This window comes from Pezoporus flaviventris, unplaced genomic scaffold (assembly GCF_033815535.1).
Source record: "Pezoporus flaviventris isolate CSIRO_AGI_PZ_B2104156 unplaced genomic scaffold, CSIRO_AGI_Pfla_v1 ptg000054l, whole genome shotgun sequence".
Taxonomy (NCBI): Eukaryota; Metazoa; Chordata; class Aves; order Psittaciformes; family Psittacidae; genus Pezoporus; species Pezoporus flaviventris.
This window is the reverse complement of record NW_026892602.1, coordinates 4,027,073-4,048,213: the sequence shown is the minus strand read 5'-3', so window position 1 is coordinate 4,048,213 and position 21,141 is coordinate 4,027,073. Positions and strand designations below refer to the sequence as shown.

The 21,141-nt window shown below is 36.5% G+C and overlaps 1 protein-coding gene across 2 annotated transcripts in view; it reads left to right on the top strand.

The window, feature by feature from the left end:
- Positions 1–21,141, top strand: part of FTO (FTO alpha-ketoglutarate dependent dioxygenase) — a 249,494-nt gene that overhangs the window by 60,618 nt on the left and 167,735 nt on the right. For both annotated transcript variants that reach the window (XM_061469046.1, XM_061469045.1), the window contains 4 exons: positions 2,682–2,825; positions 11,830–11,909; positions 13,629–13,772; positions 20,909–21,028. In XM_061469046.1, coding sequence (XP_061325030.1) covers positions 2,682–2,825; positions 11,830–11,909; positions 13,629–13,772; positions 20,909–21,028 — 488 coding nt within the window. The remainder of the gene's footprint in view (positions 1–2,681; positions 2,826–11,829; positions 11,910–13,628; positions 13,773–20,908; positions 21,029–21,141) is intronic.

Below are 21,141 nucleotides of genomic sequence, written 5' to 3'. Positions count from 1 at the left end.
AGGTTCCAGAGTTTGAAAAAATTCTTGAAGACTTTAGTGCCAAATAGCAAAGAAACCTTTCAAAGCTACTTTTACTTTCTGTGCTGTGGAACAATAATCAACCTAGATCCAGGAAAATAAATTTCATGTTGTTCTGAACGTAACCATGACCCAAACCTGATAAGATCAGGTCTTACAGCTGGAACATCTGAAATCTGAGCTGTCTAGTTAGCAGCAAAATGTTGTGGCCGATTTTCTGCAGCTTTATTCTCTCTTTCATATTTCTACCTTAATTACAGGTTTGATGAGGTATTGTTGTTATGATGTGGTAACCTTGTTACCTGGTTGTACCATTCCATTTGGGATGGAAGCACCACATTCTGTAAATCCTTAATGAACAGAATTCACATTTGTAGATAGTTTTATTACATTTTAATTAAATAAGGCTGCATTAGACCTTTTCTGTATGGTCTACTCCAAGGTAAATACATGCTCTTAAGGTGCTGTGTATGTGCAAGATCCACATGATTTACTCTTAAATGCCTAAGATTTAGGTGCATCCAAATGTTTTCACGTACATGAGAACTGTAATTATATCAGTCAATAGACAGCATTCATTCATGCTTGAGGTGTGGCATAGAGAATTTAATAACAATTTATTTTTATGTAAAAGTTTGTCAGTGCTACATAGAGATATACCACAAATGTTAAGATGTCTTTTTTTCTTTTTCCCCCCATTGCTCCTACTTTCAGAACAGTTTGCATATAAAAGCTAGTAGCAGCTTGCTTCCATTTGTTACCAAAATAACATGTTAGGAGCAGTCACTTTCAATTGCTGCTGATAATTATAAGGTGCAATAATTGAGAATATAGAGAAACGGAGGCTGTGAGCTACATCTGAACTCTGTACTTAAGCAATAAAAAATTTATCAAACTGCAAAAAATAAGTCATTTTAACGAGCACATTCCAAAGGTGCTGGATTTATGAGGAGACCCCAGGAAACTTTGATTGAAATTGCTGTCTCTGATTGTAGTTCTATATTTTATTGGTGCCATATTGTGAACAGTGCTGCTGCCAAAGTGAATGGGAAAGAAGCATAACAGAGAGAGCTAACCCAGAAAGGTTACCTCTTTTTATAATATCCATGATGTATTGCATTAAAAATGCCTTGAAAGACATCCTATTTGCAGTTTTCAGAAAACATTTTTCTTAAATTAAGTTACGATTTATCTGAACAGGGCAGAAAATATGAAAGCCCCTTGAAGACTTTAGTATTGATTTTTCTGAGTATTTGCTAGCTCTTGTTTTCTCATTTGTGTGCTCCTTGATAGAAAGGCCTAGAGCTGCTCCTGAGCCAAGTTTTCAGCTAGAGAACTGCAGCAGCGAAGGGAGGGAATATGGGGCCTGAATTTACAGTAGGAGTTTTAACTAAGAACTTCAGATTGGGTTTTTGAAAGGTTTTGGCTCTGCTTTCTGAATTTAGGCAATATTTAATTGACATAGAAAAACAAGACGATTTATTAATTATTAAAATCTACTCCCAACTAAAAAGACATTGCAGTAACCATGTGAGATGAATGACTTGAAGATTTTGAAACTGTGAGCTCAGCGTTACTTTTTATGTCTGCATCTTATAAGAGATATGAATCTTTAGTGTTTTTATTCTAGAATTAAATGAAGGCACGTTTTAAAAATTGTTACATGAAAGCACATTTGGAATGGACACACACATGTGGAATGGGCACACATGTGGAATGGACACACATAGACGCAATAATTAGGCATGCTGCATGATTTCTAGCTGCTCACTGATGTTCTGTTCCAACTGCTTATTAAAACTTCATCCTCCCTCTGTCAAAATGCTCTGTTACTTTACCCATAAAACTGTTACACCATAGCTCCCAAATACCTTGTTATAAATGCTGACTATATCTTTCAATTTATACTGCAGTGAAGTAAGCTTATGAAAGTAGTTCTGAGGGATTAAGCTCTAAATACTATTTCTGTACAGTGGATTATTTTTTCCTGAAGCTCAACACATTCATGTTGCTTAATGATAAGAAAAATGTTGTGACAAATGTACTGAAGCTTCACTGGCTCTTGTACATGTTATCTAGCATGTTTGACTAATAATTTTGAGAGAAGAATGACAGATGTGATTCCAAGATTCGCTCGACTTTATTGGTCTGGATTGCATTTGTGCCTCAGTTTATGATTTGGTGAAATTGCAAGTACGTAAACAAATGAAGTTGTTCATAAAATGCTTTTGCAGTTTATAACTTGAAATTCTTTCAGAAATTATCTTTTTATATCAGTGTTTCTGCATTTTTTCTTCTTTTCTTCTATTACAGTTTTAGTAATGTAAGAACAAAAATAAAAAAATGATTATTACATATACTTGAGAACTTCAGAAAACCTTGAGTCCACTGCAAAATTTGCCTTGATTTGCTTTTACTTTGTAGTTAACATGAAGTGTTCATTTTAATAAAGTTGATTTCAAAAAATCTCACATGGCTTTTTTTTAAGTTATTATATAGTTTTGAATTTGAAGGTTGTAACTGTATCAAATGTAGGTTATAGAAAGTTTAAGCCTCTTTAAGATTCTACCAGTGTGAGATGTCTTTGTCTGTATTAGACAAGATTTTTTATGTTATGCTTCTCACCTTGGTTTTGTGGTGTTTTTCTTTCTCTCTCTTTAAAGGTTCAGCTGTGGCAGAAAGTGATGAACAAACACTGAAGGGAAGAGACCCAGCTGTTTGGCATGTAGGCTTGAAGGTAGCATGGGACATAGAGACACCTGGATTAGCAATGCCACTTCACCAAGGAGACTGCTACTTGATGCTTGGTAATTCTCAAGAGCTAAGGAGGTGAACTCTATTGAAAATAGAGAAAATTACACTTCCTATCTTCCTTTCAGTTAAAGCTTTTCTTATTTAGAAAGACATGAGAACCAGCTAGAGGGTATAATAAATTCCTCCTACCCTGCCCACTTCCGGTGTATTTGAGGGAACTGGTTTTATCCTGTTTCTTTCACGTCACAGCTAAGAAAGGGAGATAATTCTTTCTGAGCCTTTTCTTGTGTAATCAGAATTGCTACTCTATGTCAAGCTTCAGCCATAAGTGGAATTTCCTTAGATCTTGTGAGAAGTTGAGCTGTATCTGTTCCGTCCTTCTATTTGCAGATGCCAGTTTCCTTTTTTATTCTTAATGCCATTTTCATGAGTAACTGGGAGCATTTGTGTTTGTTATGTTCAACAACAACAAAAAAAATCTTGTTCTCAAGTTTGCTTATAGAGTGGTTCTGTATTATGGAAGCTGTGAATGTAGAAGTCCTAAGTTTCCTGGTACTATGGTTCTTGAAGTTTCCGCCATTATGCCAGTCTGTCGGTTTTAGACATGACGCTTCTCTCCTTCTGCTAGACATTTCCCTGTGTATAGTCAAACATACTGTTTTCTAATACGGAGATTATACCAAGTTCATAATGAACAGAGCTGTCATACCTAAGTGTTTCTTAATGTCTGTAGCATAGAGGGTTAAAAAAAGAAAATTAAATTGAGTTCATATACTTGAGCAGCTGAGCTCACACACTGAGCTTTTCCCGTTGAAAGAATAGAAGCAAGAACTGAAGCAAAAACATATCTTGACACAGAATCTGTTCCTTTCTCTGGCTTGTGTTTCACTTGAATATCATTTTTGTTTAAACCAACTTAGTTACAAATCACACAACTCAGAACATGAGAAATGCATCTGACAATATCCCGTTTGCCTGTTTAGTGCCTTGGCTTGACAGACCTCATCTCAAAGACTGAGAGCACTTGCACTGTTCCCTTTTTTTTTTTGTGACTTAGAAGGAATACTCCTTGGAATGTGCCTAGAATGACCTGTCACACTGCCAACTTATTGGGCTGAACAGTCTTTTAATTTTTACTTTTCACTTTCATCTTCCAACAACTATAAAAACAGTTTACTTACTGCACGCCATACATTTATGGGCAATCTGAAAAAACATATCATAGAATTATAGAACCATGGAATAGTTAGGGTTGGAAAGGACCTTAAGATCATCAAGTTCCAAACCCCCTGCCATGGGCAGGGACACCTCACGCTAAACCATGCCACCCAAGGCTCTGTCCAACCTGGCCTTGAACACCGCCAGGGATGGAGCATTCACAACCTCCCTGGGCAAAGATGTTGAACAAGACCAGTCCCAACACCGATCCCTGAGGGACACCACTCGTTACTGCTCTCCAGCTGGATATTGAGCCATTGACCACAACTCTTTGTGTGCAGCCATCCAGCCAGTTCTTTATCCACCAAGTGGTCCATCCATCAAATTGATGTCTCTCCAGTTTAGAGACAAGGATGTCGTGTGGGACAGTGTTGAATGCTTTGCACAAGTCCAGGTAGATGACATCAACTGCTCTACCCCTGTCCATGAGTTCCATAGCCCTAAATATACCACTGTTTGTTCTTAGTTACCTCCTCAGATCCTGTGCACTGTCATCAATGAAGTGTGTTGTTTAAAAGAACTAGACTGTGCTTTAAAGTATGTTCGGACATGAAGAGATCAGGTGTTAAGATGTGAGATCCTTTGGCAGAGTGCTGTAGATGTGCCTCTCTTCTATATTTGTGAGGCTATTGCTTAGCAGCAGCATGGAGGGAAACAAAGGTATTACATAAAAGTGAAGTTTAAGTGGCAGCTAAATGTTCCTAGAAAGGGAACTATTAATCCATTTTTGTGCAAGAGTAGTTCAGGCATCAAGTAAATTTAACTAATCCTTCCTGACTGGAAAGTTTGTGCTTACGGATTTTTCTGGGCAACAGATTGAGAAGGCAATTAATAAAAGAAGGGGTCTAGCTTCAGTTTTTTATCACAAGATACTGTGGTTGGTTGGTTACCAAATTATAAAACCATTTTTTTATTCCCCTATAGAATTTATATACAGTAACTAAAATAGTATTAGGGTGCTATATGAAGGGTAGGTTATTAATAAATAACATCATGATCATGTTTAGATGGAAACAAAGAATATATTAAACATTCTTTTGAAGATGATGTGTAAATCACTTTCTTATTACTGCTTTGTGGAGAGCTACAGATTTGAGCTCTGTAGACCAGGTGTTTGATAATGTCTTCTGCATTTCCATGGCCTTTGTATTTTTTTTCCTCAATTATTAAAAAAAATATACAGTCTGAAAAAGTATTCTCAAACTGTCTCTTTTATTGTTTCTGTCTACGGCAGGACTGCCTTTATCATATTCACTTGAAGAGAAAGACAATATAACTGGACATAAACAGTTTTAGTGGTGTTTTTACTGTTCAGATTTTTTTTTTAAATGACTTTTAAAAGTAGGCATCTTGAGGATGCCATCTAAAAGATAAAATATGAAAACTGTTTAAAAAGTAACGTGACAATAAAGAAACCCAGATTCATTTATTTTGTGCATTTAGACATCATATGTTCCAGAACCTCACTTAAGTCTTCTTGCTGCCATTATTTTAAAAGTGGTGTCAGCAGCATGCAAGGCATCTAGAAAATATAACATTAAGAGTACTGCAGCCAGTAGTAGCTGTCAATGTACAGGGACTGAGTGGTAGGACTAATAAGATTGGTTTTATACTTCTGGTTCAGTCAACTCAGCAAAAAACTTAGCAACTCTGTATGTCTAATCTTCCAATTGATACAATGGAATTCCTACTTTCTACTGATGTTGTAAAATACTAAAATGTCATTATGTTGCTTATAATTAAAGAGTCAGGTCTTACCAGTTCCTGTACCTACAATACCCCAACTATCTCCTGATATTGCACATGCAAATCTTAGATAAGAAAATGTGGTAACTTGATATTTCTAATAGTAACGTGCAATTACAGTAACTTGTAAATGCTGATCAATGGGTATATCAAAGTAACAAAGAGATTGGGGGTGAGTTTTAGCATTTCTAGTAGACATTTAGAAATCTTCCTCTCTTCATTGACCCTGTAAAATGTTTTTTGTTATTCTGGGTAGAAATTTAGTAAAATGCAGTCTTAAAATATAAACTTACACCTGTATTCTCGGCAGTCTTCTTCAGATGAACTCATAAATCATAATTTAAATATCTTATTACTAAGTACAAAGTGATTGAATTCATTCTTCAAGTACATTATTACAATAATATAAATATATTTTGCATAAACAGGACTAAACAAAATTGAAAATTAAAAAACTTTCAGTAAGACAGATTTTTGCGGGGATTTTTAAAGTTTAGTTTCCTCATATGAAGTAAAAAAAATATCTGGTGAATGACTGCAAATCTGCTACCTAAAAACTCAAATCTGAACTTTATATCACTCAAGAAACGGAAACACGTTAGCTCTATTTAGAGTAATATATTGGTCTGGGGAGGAAGTGCATACTGAACCCTGCTGTCTCAAGTACACAGTCAAGGGGTGTCTAATATGAAACGTGTTGGGTGCATGCAATAAATCCAGAACGCGTGGAGGTGAGCAAAAGGCTCCATCTGCTCTGTCCTAGAGCATGCTTAACTAGGGTTGTCATGGTCTCACTATTAAATTGGAATCTTTCCCCTAATCTTTGAGTTGGACATGACCAGATTTGCAAGCAGATTTACAATTTTCACTAATTTTCCTACTGTGACTTCAAAACATACTTAACAAAAATACATTCTGGGCTTTTTCAAAGGGAGATTTATTTTTCTGCAGCTGTTTCCCATAGATCAAGCTTTTGCTTGAAGGTTAGGCTTTTAAAACAGCATGAAGATGAACTTGGAATCTTTTACTGCTCCCTACCCCCAGCAAATTATAGTTCAAGAAGCATCAAAAAATTGTTTTCTTAACCAACCAGAAGCAGGGTGCGCACATTGCAGAAGAGTTGGCTTGTGGTTAAAGATAAGTATTTAATGGAAACACTTCCACATGTATATAATGGCTCATTAAACTATTTCTAGATATTTAATGTGCTTCTATTTCCACAAATTAACTTGAACCCTCTTTGCTCTCTAGCATCTTGAATGTGTTGGAGTTTTTTAACCCTTTTTATTTTCCCTTCCTGAGTCCACATTTAATCCAAATGCTGCATTCCTTGATTACTAAGACTTCAAACCCCAGGAACGTATTTGTTGTTACCAAACTTTGATCATGAAGTTGGGCAAGTCCCAGATTTTATTTTTTTTTTTAGCTCAGCCTTTTAGTTCTTTCTGTGTTTTGTTTGTGCACACTTTCCTTGTTTAAAAACTAAAACCATTTTTTTTTCTAATTAGGACAGATCATCCTTCTAGTTTTCTGTTGTGACAGAAGGATTCAGTTGATCCTTGATTTCTTGAGGAACAAAACACACTTTCCTGGTTTTTTTTTTGTTGACATACCTGTGGTAAAATTAGTTTGCTTCAACAGGAGAAAACCTAACTATTGTGTGTAGTTGGATACAAGTAGAACTGGAGATGGTGGGAAAGCATTTTGGTGGTTTTGCAGATTGCACTGTAGTATGGTTTTAAAGAAGATTCTTTGTTTATGGTAGTTAAGAAAAACAGTGCTAGTCCCTTTCACTTTTGTTTGTAGGTATTTGTGGTGTTTGGAATATCAAAGGCTTTGCCTAAACCCCACTGTATCTTTCATCTGCTTCATGAAATACATTACAAAAAGGCAACTCTCTAAAAGGTTCACTAAGAACACTTGAAAGAAGATTGAAATACGATATTAACCCTTGTTGCTCATTCTGAGAGCATTTTCTGTTGTGGTTTATGTTTCCTGGGAAGTACTTCACGTGGCAGTAGTAAGTTTGTGGTTTTTAGTCCCTACTCCTTTCAGTAAGGATTGGCTTTCTTTCTACTTTGTATTTGTTAGGTCTTAGTCTGCAGTGACATGGGTATATAGTCATTGTTTCTCTCCAAATGCTTTGGCTCCTCACCGTTGCTCTGGTAATTAGTTAAAGTAGAAGAATTAGTTAACGTATACCTGTGTTAGTTAAATTATATACATGCACCTATCCATGAATCTGTTCTTTTGACAAAGGCTATGGAAGCGCATGGCTTTCAGTGTCTCTGCTGGTGGTGCCCAGGTGATTCAGGTGTCAAGAAGGGACAGTACAGTAAGGGGTGGACAGAGCAGGGACGGTGTCTGAAAAGAATAGGATCAGAAGAAAAAGAGGAGCTGGCCATAGTTTCAAGCACTGGAGAGGATTCGGTGCTAGGAGCTAAGTATTTGAGCAAAGAACAGGATGGCAGAAGTTTGTACAGCTGAGGGACAGCATCCAAATTCCAAAAGGTATCTGCTGTCTGTAAATAGCAGAAAATTCACTGAGGAAAGGGAGTCTGCATAGACAGTAATAGTCTGCATCTGGCAGTGGAAGGATGGTCGTGTTAAAAAAGTAGCATTAGTTTTAGGAGCTCCAAGCTTTCTTCCTTTGCAGAATTTCAGTGCAAGCTTTTGCAAGTCCCTTAACCTCTCCTTACCCATAGGTTTTTCTGTGTCAGTTACCAACTTTACAGAGGCCTTGCATGGATAAATGTATTAAATCACCAAGTATCTTAGATGGTTTTGTATGTTTGGGTTTTGTGGTATGTTTTCTTTCATTTTTAATTTTTTGTGCAGACGTGAGGAATAATCGGTATTAAATAAAAACCTCCATCTCCATTTTGTAACTGTGTTTTACGTATGGCGTGTTATCTGAAGTTTCTGAAACACTGAAATCCAGTGTTAAATAATTGTGCATTTGCAACTACTCAGGTCTTCTGCTCAACATTCTTATGACTGTTTAGTGCTTAATCTGTAAAGTCAGAATCTGACCTCCAAAGTATTTAAACACATTTTAAGTTGATAACTCTGTTTTCCAAGGTGGCTTTGGCCACCTGTACATAATCATACATGTGATTAATTTCTTTTAATAAATCTTGCCTCAGCTATAGTAGCCCTATAATGGGATCTCGTTGTAAAGTGGCAGATAATTCACTAGGAAGTGGCAGGCAGAAACAGTAGAAATAAAAGAATTAAAAAATCCATTTAAAAGAAATGCAGGTTTCACCATATACATGTATGCAAGAAATAGTCTCCCTTGTTTCTTAGGTGCTTCATCTGACACGGAAAAATTAAGTTCTTTTTTTCCAACATTTGAGCACCAAGTGTCTATTACCAACCAAGCTGTGTTCCTTTGAATGCAAACAAGCCCTTTACAATATTGTTTATAGTCTGGGGAAACTGATTTAGGCATAATTCTGCCTGAAGTGCAAGAAATCATCCACACTTGTGCAGTGTTTGGTGGCACAATGGTATCCTCTTAATACAGGTCAATATTAATAGCTTTAATATGTGTGATTCAGCTTTGATTGAGAAAACTCTCTTTGGTCAGGATTGCACTTTAGCATGTATTAGATTTAAGTAGCTTTTCTGATTTAATTTTAGAGTTAATATTTAAAATTTCAATAATTTGTAAGAAAAATAGCCTGTGCAAGTGACAGCATTTTCTATGGCTGCAAGAAAACTCTGGGACAGGAACAGTCATTCAAGCAGAAAACTGTAGTTCAATTCTCAAAACTTTTCTTACCTAGCAGTTAGTTAATTGATGTAAGCATCTTGTAAACATGGAAGGCAAGAAGTTGATGCTAACAGTGATTTAAAATAAAAATTCACTTCTCATATGCATTATACGGTTCACTTAAGTTTTGTGGGGTTTTGTTTTTGTAATAGATATTGGCATGAGATGGCCCTGCCATAGTTGTCCTGAATTTGTGGCACACAATTTCATGGCAGAAAAAGCACAATTTGGCTGTTCTTTCACCACAAATCTAGGAGAGCTGTTACACAGATAACTTGCCTGCATGCAGTATTCCAAAGCAGGACTGATACATATGCTCCTACTTTTATATGCATGTATTTTATGCATAATACTGAAGAGGCTCTGTTTTCAGGCCTCACAGATCTGTATTTAGTCCTGTAAAACTGATGTTAACTCTGTCTGTATTGTATTTTACCTAAAACCACAAGAGTGCCATGGTAGTTTTGACATGGGTGCCCAAGGAAGGTTATAGTTTTGGGTTGGCTCTGACATCAAAATAGTAATCTGGATGTAGCATTCTGTATCTGAATAAAAGCTTTTACTGCCAAATGGACAATGGCCAATTTAACAAAGAGTGCTTTTTCTTTCCAATTAATGTGTTTTTCTGAAGAAGAAGAAAAAGAAAAGCAAAACTTTACTGTAATCTTTGAAGACCTAAAACGTATTTTTCAGATACCCTTTGAGACATGCAATCCATGAAGCTTTAACTATTTTTGTACAATTACAGTTTTAGATGAATTTTAAACTTTTAAAATTGCAGGCTTCTTTCTAAGATTCATACATTAGAGACAGTTGGAAGCAATTTCAAGGGGCAGCTCTACAATGAAAGATTTGCCAAGGGTTTGAAGTAACGGTGCAAATCGAAATGTAATACTTTCAATGCTGTGTTTGCTACATAAAACACACCACAGTGAATGGGCACTCAGTGGGCTGGTAGAAGTATTCAGTTTTAATTTTTGTTGCAGTTCTTCTTGAAAGTGATCATGATATTTAAATATTGCAATGCCCAGAGATAATACTGTTCTGTGGCCCTTGTAAGACTTGTCTCTGTGGAATTTAAACCTCATGTTTATGTAGAAAGCAATTTTTACCTATGTTCTTTTTGTTTTGGAGCATTTTTTTTCTAGCTTTTCAACTGCACTTACCTGCAAACATGATGGAAGTAGAAAATAAACCTCTCATCTAAACTTTATCAATGGGAATTCAAACCTGTTCCATAACACTTGTCTTCCTGTTCCCTGAAAGAATAGATATTGTTGAAAATACAGACTCTAAGTTAACTAGCATCTTGTAGATCTCTGTTCCTGTTCTCTTCTAACTTTTTCTGTGATGTTGTTTTGCTGGGTGTCACTTACAATCACCTAGTTTTGTATGGGGTTTTTTAGTGTCTTTCTACTAGCTTACAAAACTATAACCCAGGAGTGCTCTTACAGAAATTTTTGATAGATTTTCCTGAGTGTCTTGTTAAGGTTGAGAGGGCAGCATAATTTTGACACCAAAGCTGTTTGAATTGAAAGCACTTAATGACTGGGTTTCAGTGTAACAGTGAGTGTGGTTACTAGGTTTAGTCTGAACTCTTCCAGAAGAATATATTCCCTCTAAAAAATGCTAATTTGTCAGAATACACACGTTCTTTGATTATGGTAATTTCGACAGAACTCTGATGGCAACCAAGTAGGTTCCGTCTATAGGGTTTAAGAAGCCACTTTGTGAACTCAAGTCCATGACAGCCCTCTGGCAGGTTACAGAAAGTCACAAATGCAGTGCCTGGAGATAGGTCTTTGGGCAGATTCTGCTTTGTGAATTCCCAGTGTCTTGGCTCTGACTGACCTAAACGTAGAACTTCAGGTAAGTTTTGAGTAAAAAGATGAAATAATATATCTTTGTCTTTTTTCTTTCTTAGATTTTTTCCCAAAAAATATCAATATTGTTTAACGATTTTTTTGAGGAAAGAGACTGTGATTTCTGAGTAGTCTGTTGTTTAAAGTGATCCCCAACTTTGAAATAATTGCTTAGTTGAACTTTCCCCATAAGAGGTGGGAAAGTGCTATTTCTGATCTATATATACTGGGAGAAGACAAATATGAGTAGAGATCTTTGTGTCGAACAGTGAGAAGTTATCTTGCTTGGCTAACCATTAGAGTTCTGTTAAGAACTCTAGTTCTACCTGACTGAATTATCTTTTTTTTTTTCTTTAAATGCTTACTGTAGTGCATTTAATTCTTATTAAAGCCAGAATAAATTTTATTAAGTACAGTTTCCCCTGCACTTACAGTTTGCTACTCTGCCCTTAGATGACCTCAATATGACACATCAGCACTGTGTTCTGGCTGGTTTTTCACCTCGATTCAGCTCAACTCACAGAGTGGCAGAGGTAAGTATCAGTCATTCGTAAAGCTAATGCTCTGGTATAAATACGTAGCATCATGTTGTCTTACCCAGAGCTGTGGTTCACAGTTGTGCTTATGTCACAAACTATTGTCTTGAACAACTGCTATTTGTTTATTTTTGGATTGAGGTATACTTGTTTCTGTACTGGTAGTTTGACCACAGTTAGGCACATAAGATACGATTTAAGAGTAGTGGCACACTGCACCTTGTGGATTACTGATGGAAGCTGTAGCAACAACTGTATTTTCACCTGAAATGTTTTAAAACTTTTTTAATGTGATCATATCCTGATCCTAGCTGAAAAGCAATATTCATGATGAGATAGAAATACTCAAAGCATGTCATCATTGTCCACTGGCAAAAATGTCTGTCAGGAGGTCAAAACAAATAAGAGTAGTCATGAGTATGCTTTAAATTGGATCTTTCTGTCATCTTTTGATTAAAAAAGCTGAAAAGTGATAGAGTCACTCATGTCAGAGTCATTGTGAGAAAACAAGGCTTCAGCATGGTATTCACAAGTGTGAAAACACCTTTTTGGTTTAATTTTTTATTAAACTAGACCCCTCTTCCCTCTTCTTTTCCATGGTGTTATTAGTGTTTTTTGTTAATGTAATGTTCTAATGGAAAAGCATATAGAAAACTAAAATGACAGTGTTGTAAGAAGATACTTAAAAAAATAGCAATTGCCACTTCTTTCAGCAAGGTAAAATGTACTGCTGTTGAAATGAGAGATATATGTATCCATAGACTTCTTTTTTTTCCCCCATTATTTTTCCTAATTTGTGCAAGAATGGAAATGAAGCAGTAGCACCAAACATAGAAATAAACATGCATACAAGTTGTAATATAAAAAAAGGGCCGATTTTGCCCAGACAAATATAGATTCTGCTTGCTTGAATTGGGCATTGACATAAATTACACTGTACTTTTTTAAAACAAATCATTCTATGCTCTGACATATTGCTCCTCTCTCTGTGTTACTTTTTCAGAAAAGTTCACACTTACTTTTACAGTATGAAAAGCTTCTCTATTAAGTGATTATCCTTTGTCTTTCTAAACTATTGTGACTTCAAGTTGCATAGTATGGAAATAATTTTTACAAAGCATATGAGATCAGAGGGTCCTTATTCAAGATTATTCCTGGAAATTTAACTGAAAGCACAGGTTAAATTACTTTTACAATTGAAAGTAATTGAAAGATGTCTTCTTTCTTTTGTTTCAAAAGGATTTTTATGGATTTCCTTTTAATTTAATGAAAACAAAAGGCGCTGAAGTGCAGAATTGTTTTGTTCATATTCTCTGTACCTTGTAAGCAAACAGCTCTCAGGCTGCATATTGAGGTCCATTTTAGTGTTACTAGAAGCCTGTGCAACTGGCAAATACAAGTTATTCTGAAATACTGTCAAAAGCTGGCTAGGAAACAATGGGAAGTATGACCGAGGTTTTAGTATACTATACTCATAAAGTAAATTGAAAAGGAATTATTTTCTTTCACCTTTCAGTCTATGCTGTAATGACTAGCTAGATGTTTGATAGATTAGGCTTTTGCATAATTTACATTAATAACTGTACAGGCACTCCAGGAGGCCTTATCCTTGTGTTTAAAAGACCATGAATTAAAGAAATATGTCACTTATTTCAGAAGCAAATAGTTCAGTAATCTGAAGTAGCTATTTGTGTATATTTTAATGTATCTTTATAGTGTTCAAGAGGAACATTGGAATACATATTTGGACAATGTGAACTGGCACTCCAGAATTTGCAGACTGACCTGGATTCAATGGCTTTATCTTTGAAATCACTGGAAACTGCTGTTATAAAGCAAGCAGAAGAAATACATAATGAGGTGAGATGATCTGCACTGAAAATACTTCAGCCAGGTTCTGAGAGGTGCATTGTGCTGGTGGAGTTAATTGCAGTTAAGTGTGTTCAGCTGCTCACAGGGCATTGCTCTGTGCAAGTTTGAAATGCGGGGGTGGGGGCTTGGCTTAGGTACAGTAATTGGGGTTAACTTGGACTGATTCTTTCATCCCCATGAAGTTTTCATTTTTCCTTTATAAGATCCCTCTGCTGGTAGAGTACAAGAGTGGTTTCAGTAGTACTACACCAAATCTGGTGGTGCAGTGGGTGAACCAAACTACTCTAATGCTTCTCTAACAGAAAAGGAAAGCTGAAAAAACTCAGAGGGAAAGAGAAGGTAAAATTTTTCAGTTATTCCTCAGGCGTTGGACCAGATTTTTAGAGAATGCCAGGTGTGACACAGTTGTGAGTATGTGCTTTAAAGTTTATTCTGAAGAAAATACAGTGGAAACAACTGTGGGGAATGTATCTAAACGGGTTGTTCTGTGCTACAGCATAGGCAAGTGTAACATGAATTTTCACAGGATTCCACTGAAGCTGACAGTGCTTTCTGGCTAGAAGTACATATCAGGAGTCCTTTAACAAGCACATTGTTTTGACAAATCGGCTAAAAATACTGGACGATACTTTGGGAAACTGTGGAAATGGGTTATTTTTCCTATGGTATAAACGTAGACGGTATCACAAGAAATGTATTTTGGCTTATTCTCTCGTAGTGGATAGTCAGGAATGTAACACAGTGGACTCTGTCTTCTTACAAGGGTAGTGCTTCTGAAGATGGTAAATTTAGTACTTCTTCATTTTTTCTTTTAAAGCTACAGAAAATGTAGTCAAGGTGATGTGTTAGGAGTTTAACATGTCAGACTATTTAGCTGCTCTGGAAGACTGTTCTTCACAGCTTTCAGCTCTTCCTAACTGTAAAGCACTCATCTCTCTTTGAAAACAGCTATAACAAGCAGTTAACACAAACTTCTGAACCACTTTTTGCTTAAATACCAGTGGTTTTTACATCGCTCATGTATTCAGACATTTTGAAGGAGCTGGGCTCTCTTTCTACAAAGTATGATCACTTTGAAAGCAGTGTAGTACCTAGGTAATTTTCACTCAAATTAGAAGTTGTGTAAACTGTGTTTAAATTGCTATCTGCTGGGAAATATGCCACTGTATGTTGCTACTAAAACTTCAGAGAGCACATTTTTATCTGTATTGTGTTTACAGTTAGTAAAATGAAGCATAGTGATGGCAAAAGTTCTGCACCCTTGACTTTTAGCAAAACAGCTCCTAGAGCAATTTGAAGAAGTTTGATGCATGCAGGGTTTTACAAAACATTAATCAGGCTCAGTCCATAAAACTACACGCGTATGTGGTTTGCACAGCTAGGGCCACATGCACAGCTGGTGTAAATTTGCACCGGTCCTTTAACATCAAAGACATGTGCCTTTTACATCAGGTGAGAGTCTAGCCCCTGGTGTTTGCAGTCACCTGAGTAATTTTGCTATGTGACATACAGGGATGTTTCCTGTTATGCATATGGGATAGACTGTAACAGAAATCATTGTTTAACTTGTACATATTGCGCTCTTAGACTTAGTGGACACATTGGATCTATATTTCATTTGAAAAAAGAGTGCCCGCTCACCTCTTTTTAATTTTTTTTATCCCAGGGTCACCTCTTCACTTGAAGGATAAATTCCATATGTCAAAGTGCTGCTTACATTTCATGAATTTCCTGCACAAGTAGACAAAATTACTAGTGGCTTATCACTGTGGTAAATGCACATTTCTCTTTTGAACATCACTGAAATGAAAACATACAGATCTCTGAGGCTAATGCAACTTTTTTTTTTGCATATAAAAGCTTCCTACTTTCTTTTATTCACTGTATAATTTTGTATTTTCAGGGTTCAAATTTTCTCAGGCAGGTAAAGAACGAGAACGTGTTTTCTTTCTTTATAGAATCAAACTGTTTATTAATGAAAATGAGTCTATTTGATCAGCATGGGCAGGACTTGGTCGTTTGTGTTTTTTGTTTTTTTGTGTGGGGTTTTTTTCCCGGAGTTTGTTAGTATTTTTAAATGCAAAAGACAAAATTGCACAAAAAACCCAAACACAGAATTAATGAAGAACTGCCACACAATTTTGCCTGTGTGTTTATGTCTGATACATGGCTTTCTAGGCTAGTTCTAAACCTTCTTGTGGACTTTTCTCTATTCCTTTGGACCACAGATCATGAGCTTGAAGTTAGGTAGTATTCCCATCTCTAGAAGGGGTGATACAGTTGTATTTTATTTTCAGGTATTATAACGAAGTTCATCAAAGGGTTTAACTCAGATAACTAGATGCAGCTGTTGTTCTAGATTCTTTATCTTCCTGAAATGCTGTGGGTTTGGGTTTTCTACTGCACTTGCTGACACTTCTGGGTAGGTCATTGGAGATCATTAACTGGATACAAAACCATCACAGTACTTTCAGGCTATGTGTGACTAAGCCAAAATATAGTAGTTTAGCACAGATTCACAGTCTGTGCTGAAATAAAGTGTTCTGTCAAATAAGGACTAGATGAATTATCTGTGTCTGCTAGAAGGAAAAAGCTTAAGAGCAAGTCTGAAAGTGTGAGGTATGATTCTGTGCCTTCAACTTTGTGTTCCTGGGCAGGAAAATTGACTTGCACTGCTGATAAAGTGGGTTTGAAACAAAGATCTGAAGCGCAGGTGGAGGCTTAGATTTTTCCATTTTTGTGGTGGGCAGAGAAACCTCTAAAAGAGGTACGGGTGAGTATGTGGGAGATGTTTTTACTGATGTTAGATTTCCCAGAGTTCATTTATCAGAGCCCTGTCTTGGACACTTGACAGAGGTATTCCTGTTGAAAAAGATGCTAACCTGAGGAGGTTTTTAGCATCTCTAGCGGGCAGCCAGGTAGAAGTTTAATATTTTTTGAGACTTAGCTTTGTTGTCATGGTCTCCCTCACTAAAACAGCCTTCAAAGGAATATCTGAGTAATCGCGAGGTATGTGCTGTTTGTTAGAAGTGTGAGTCACTTCACTACCAGTATGTACTTTGTAGTTGTAAGTAAAGATAACCCTAATTAAGGGTGTTCATGTGCTGCTTGTCTGAGTAGCTTGTGGGCTCGAAGTCTGAACAAATACTTCAAGGGCAGGGTATCCAGTAACAGTGTAGCTGGGTGAACAGAAGTAGTTGCCTGGACGGCTGTGAAGTATTATAGCCTAGCAATTAATAGCGTTAGAGACTGAAGTTACCTCTTTAAGCAATCAGATTGATGTTTGGCCAGTAACAATTTATCCTGAAATAAATAATCTCACAGAGTTCACTGAATGTGAATCTCTTACTCCTACTGAATCACACTTTACTTTCCAAAATACATGTGGTGGCTGGGTATGTCCCAAACAGAACTACAGAGGACCTGGAGAAACCCATTGGCAAGTAAATGCTTTTTAAAGTAATAAAACACTGTTGGACAGATGATGTAAATGCTCATACATGTAAAAAGAAATCTGCAGAAAAGATCATTGCCAGCCTGTTCTTCATATTTCAAAGAAAAATTGTTTTCCTTGCTCAGAGTAATGCAAAAGCTGGTGACAGTTCGTATTGTATGAAGTAGTTTCAAGGCTTCTTTATTTGCCAATGCCAAACTAATAACCGGATGTTCACTATGAGGTAAAAAACTAGAGGAAGGGATTTATTTAGCATCTGGGGATTGTCTTGATAATGTAGCAGGTTTCAAAGTAAATAGTCAAGTTTGAAAAGGTAGGGGTTTGTCCTCATCAGGGATTTTGCTCAGCTGTGGTGATCAGCCCTGATTTACCATGATGAAACTTTTAAGACTGAATCAGTTGCACTGTTGTTTGAGAAGTACTGGCACATCTCAAAGGGATGCACAGGGATGTAGAGAAGCCTGGGCTAGCCAAGTTTAAAGTATATGTTGTTAGGCATTGGGGTCATTGCAAAGGAAGGTTAGTATGTTTTAGTACTTCTTTGTGAGCTGACAGTGTGGTTGGCTGGCTAGTACAGCAAAGAGAAAATATAGATCACCTACATGTGTGGCATTTAATAACCAATACTTTTAAATAATTGACTGAGGAGCACTGCCTCACAAAATGTCAAATGCTACTGTTGGCCTTTTACCACCCAGTATTGACTATAACCTAAAACTGGCCTTTAATCATTGTTTAAAGGACAACTTTAAAATATGTTGAGGTTAGATATATGAGGCCCGATTCTGAACTTACTTGCACAGATATAAGTCATAAGTGAAAATGAATTAGGAGATGAACATTATCCTTCAAACACTCAGCATATATGTTTTTATGTGTTTATACATATAAAGTTCTATATTAAGTTCTGTCCTCTTCAGTCATGTACAATCTTTCTAATGATAAGTAAAGTTTGCTCTGATGCGTGGCAGTCTCCAAATAAAAACTTTTTGACAAAATCTTTGGCAAGAGCTGTTAACTTCTTTTGTTTTATCACAGCAGATGAATTTTCTGTAACTTCCGTTCCACTAAGGCTAGAATTGAGCTTTTTGTCTCTCTCTAGTATTTACTGTTGTGGGATTTTTTACTGGTACAGCTAGCAGGAGGGTTCATTCAAAGAGGCAAGCCAACAGGCGTGCCTTCCTGCTACAGGAAAAGATATTACTGAACAGAGTTCAATTAAAGCAAGAGGACATACAGCTTTTCAGAGAACTTGGAAAGTTTATAGCATATGTTTTTGTCAAAATGTGTACTTAATAATAGAAGTGTGGTAAGAAGTGTTCATGTGTTAATTAAAAATACCACACAAACTTAGCATAACTAAGAACTAATTTCTTGAGATTTTAGCAAATCTAAGAATTTATGCTTGCATATATCTAAAAAAGAATAGAGTGAAAACATGTCACCATTGCCTCATCAAGATGATTTTTCTTTTTCCCCCAGAATCAAGTTACCTGCTCAGAGGTGGTAGTTCAGGGCAGTCACTTGCCAAGCAGCTTGATTGCTAAGTTGGTGGGTGAAACATTGGTTTTCTCCCCTACCCCCATTTTATTAACTCAGTTTAGAGCTCAGTGTGAGCATAGTGAGACAAATGTGGACCTGAGTTTGAAATGGTAGTCCACATCGTTAAATGGCCGCATGTTGCAGTGTAGTACATGGACTTCCACTGAGACCAGAATCCTGCAGAAAACTAGCTAGCCTGTTGCTAAACTTTACCTCTTAAACTTAAAGAGCAGCTGTTGTGTGTCAGGTTGTGTATTCTGTGTAGGATCAAGATACATTTAAAGTTTGGCCAAGATGCCAGGCTTGAATTAGACTGAAATTACATTGATTAATGTAACAGATCAACATGACTAGTCAAAAATCAGATTGACTGAAATATTCATGTCACAATGTGCTGTATTGTAACATTGATTTTAAATTTTAATTTATTGATTACTGGCCTCACGTGATTCATTTCATGGAATCTGTTTGCCAGACATCAAGAGGTAGAGGCCAGCAAAACCGAAAAGAAGCAGGAGGGAGGGGAAAGAGAGAAAAAAAGTATTAAGTGCTTAAAGCTCTGAATGACTGTTGATATGCACAGCCTTCCCAGATCTGTGTGATTTTCTTTAACAAACCATAACGTAATCATTTATACCTTGTTAATACTGTAGAGGAAGCAAACTTTCCCTCAGCTTTTTTTAGGAAGTTGTCATCAAACCTCTGTGTTCAAAGGTCACTAGTCTAGCAGTCAGGTTTTTAAAAAATACTTTAAGATCTATGGCTACCAACTAATAATTTCATTATATTTTTACCAAAAAAATTGCTTTAATGTTTTTTATACACTGCAAATTTAAATATCTTTACTGTAATCTTTAACATACATTGACACTTACATGACATTAACATACATGAACACTTTCAGATTTCTGTAGCCTTTCTGTCCACCCATGCAGGAAAGAAAGCATCAGGTGACAGCTTTGGGCATTTTTCTTTATTTTTTCTCTGTGGCAGGTTGTGTTTATTTGCATGGTTGGAGCTGAGCAGGGGTAAACAAAAACTTCTTTGTGGTACAAATAATGATTAAAGCAGCTTTGAACTCGGTGTGAAATGTAACTACTACAACAAAGATAAATACAGAATTCTAAAGACCAGAACTATGGATTGCTATTAAAGGAAAAAAGGCTTAGTGGAAATGAGCATAAATGGCATTATTTTCTTAAAGAATATTTGATGAGTTACATGTTTGTATTATATTTTAGTAAGCTAATATTTCTCTTAAAGTTGATGGCCATCCATATACAATTTTTCAAAAACATGAACTAGTGATATATTAGATCATTTGCTGCATTATTCTAAATAAAACTATTAGCTTGCTCCTGATGGAATTTTTATTGCTTCAGTAGGGGATTTGTTTTCTTTGTAAAGCATGGTTTCCACAAAGCTTCATCCTAGAAAAACCTGTTACTTTGAATGCCCCAAAAAGCTGGGATCTGCTTTTCCACTCCTGGTAGGTACGCAATGTTCTGTGTCGGAGGGTTTAGCTGAATGGGGGATTGGGCAGAAGCATCATGAGCCATTTTGGCCACCCCATTTTCCCACAGGTCTGCCTCCTCAAGGCGCTTTCATGTCTCAGGTGGACACCCAGTCAACCCAGAAGTTATTGATAGCTGATCTGGTAACCAGATTGTTCAGTAAACTATGATTCATTATAATGCAATGCTCTCATTCCACACCGATTGGCTAGACTATGTTCTAGCAATTTTAATATTGTAAGCTTTTTCAGTCTTTTATATGACTGAAATATTTTGAAACCCACAATGGTAATCAAAGTAAGCCAGGGTTGTAACATATTTGCCTGAATTCTGTTTAAACCTGAGCGTCTAATCTTCATTGTACATACACCACATGTAAGGAAAAGAGTTGAGTTTTGGACCACTCTAGGTTTGAAGGGAGTAGCTCAGGTCACAGATCCATGTGGAATAGGAACAAACAGGTGTGTGTAACAGTGCATTTAGAAATGAGTACTTTGTTAACCATCTCCTTTTCTTTTGGGTTATTCACAAATAGTTGGATTCATGCATTACCCCATTACTGCCCCAAATAATGAACATAGATGTTTATGCTACCATATGTTTTTATCTTGCAGGTTGAATTTGAGTGGCTTAGGCAGTTTTGGTTTCAAGGCAAGCGGTATTTGAAGTGCACTGATTGGTGGCTTAAGCCTATTGCTAAGTTAGAAGAATTTTGGAGAAAAATGGAGATTATGGTAAGTACTAGTTTTGTCTTGTAAAGCATCTGGAGCTTAGTTCTGAGAGCACTCACAATTATGTTTTTAATTGTACTGCAGTAACAGGTTTTAAACTTTATTCAGAATACATG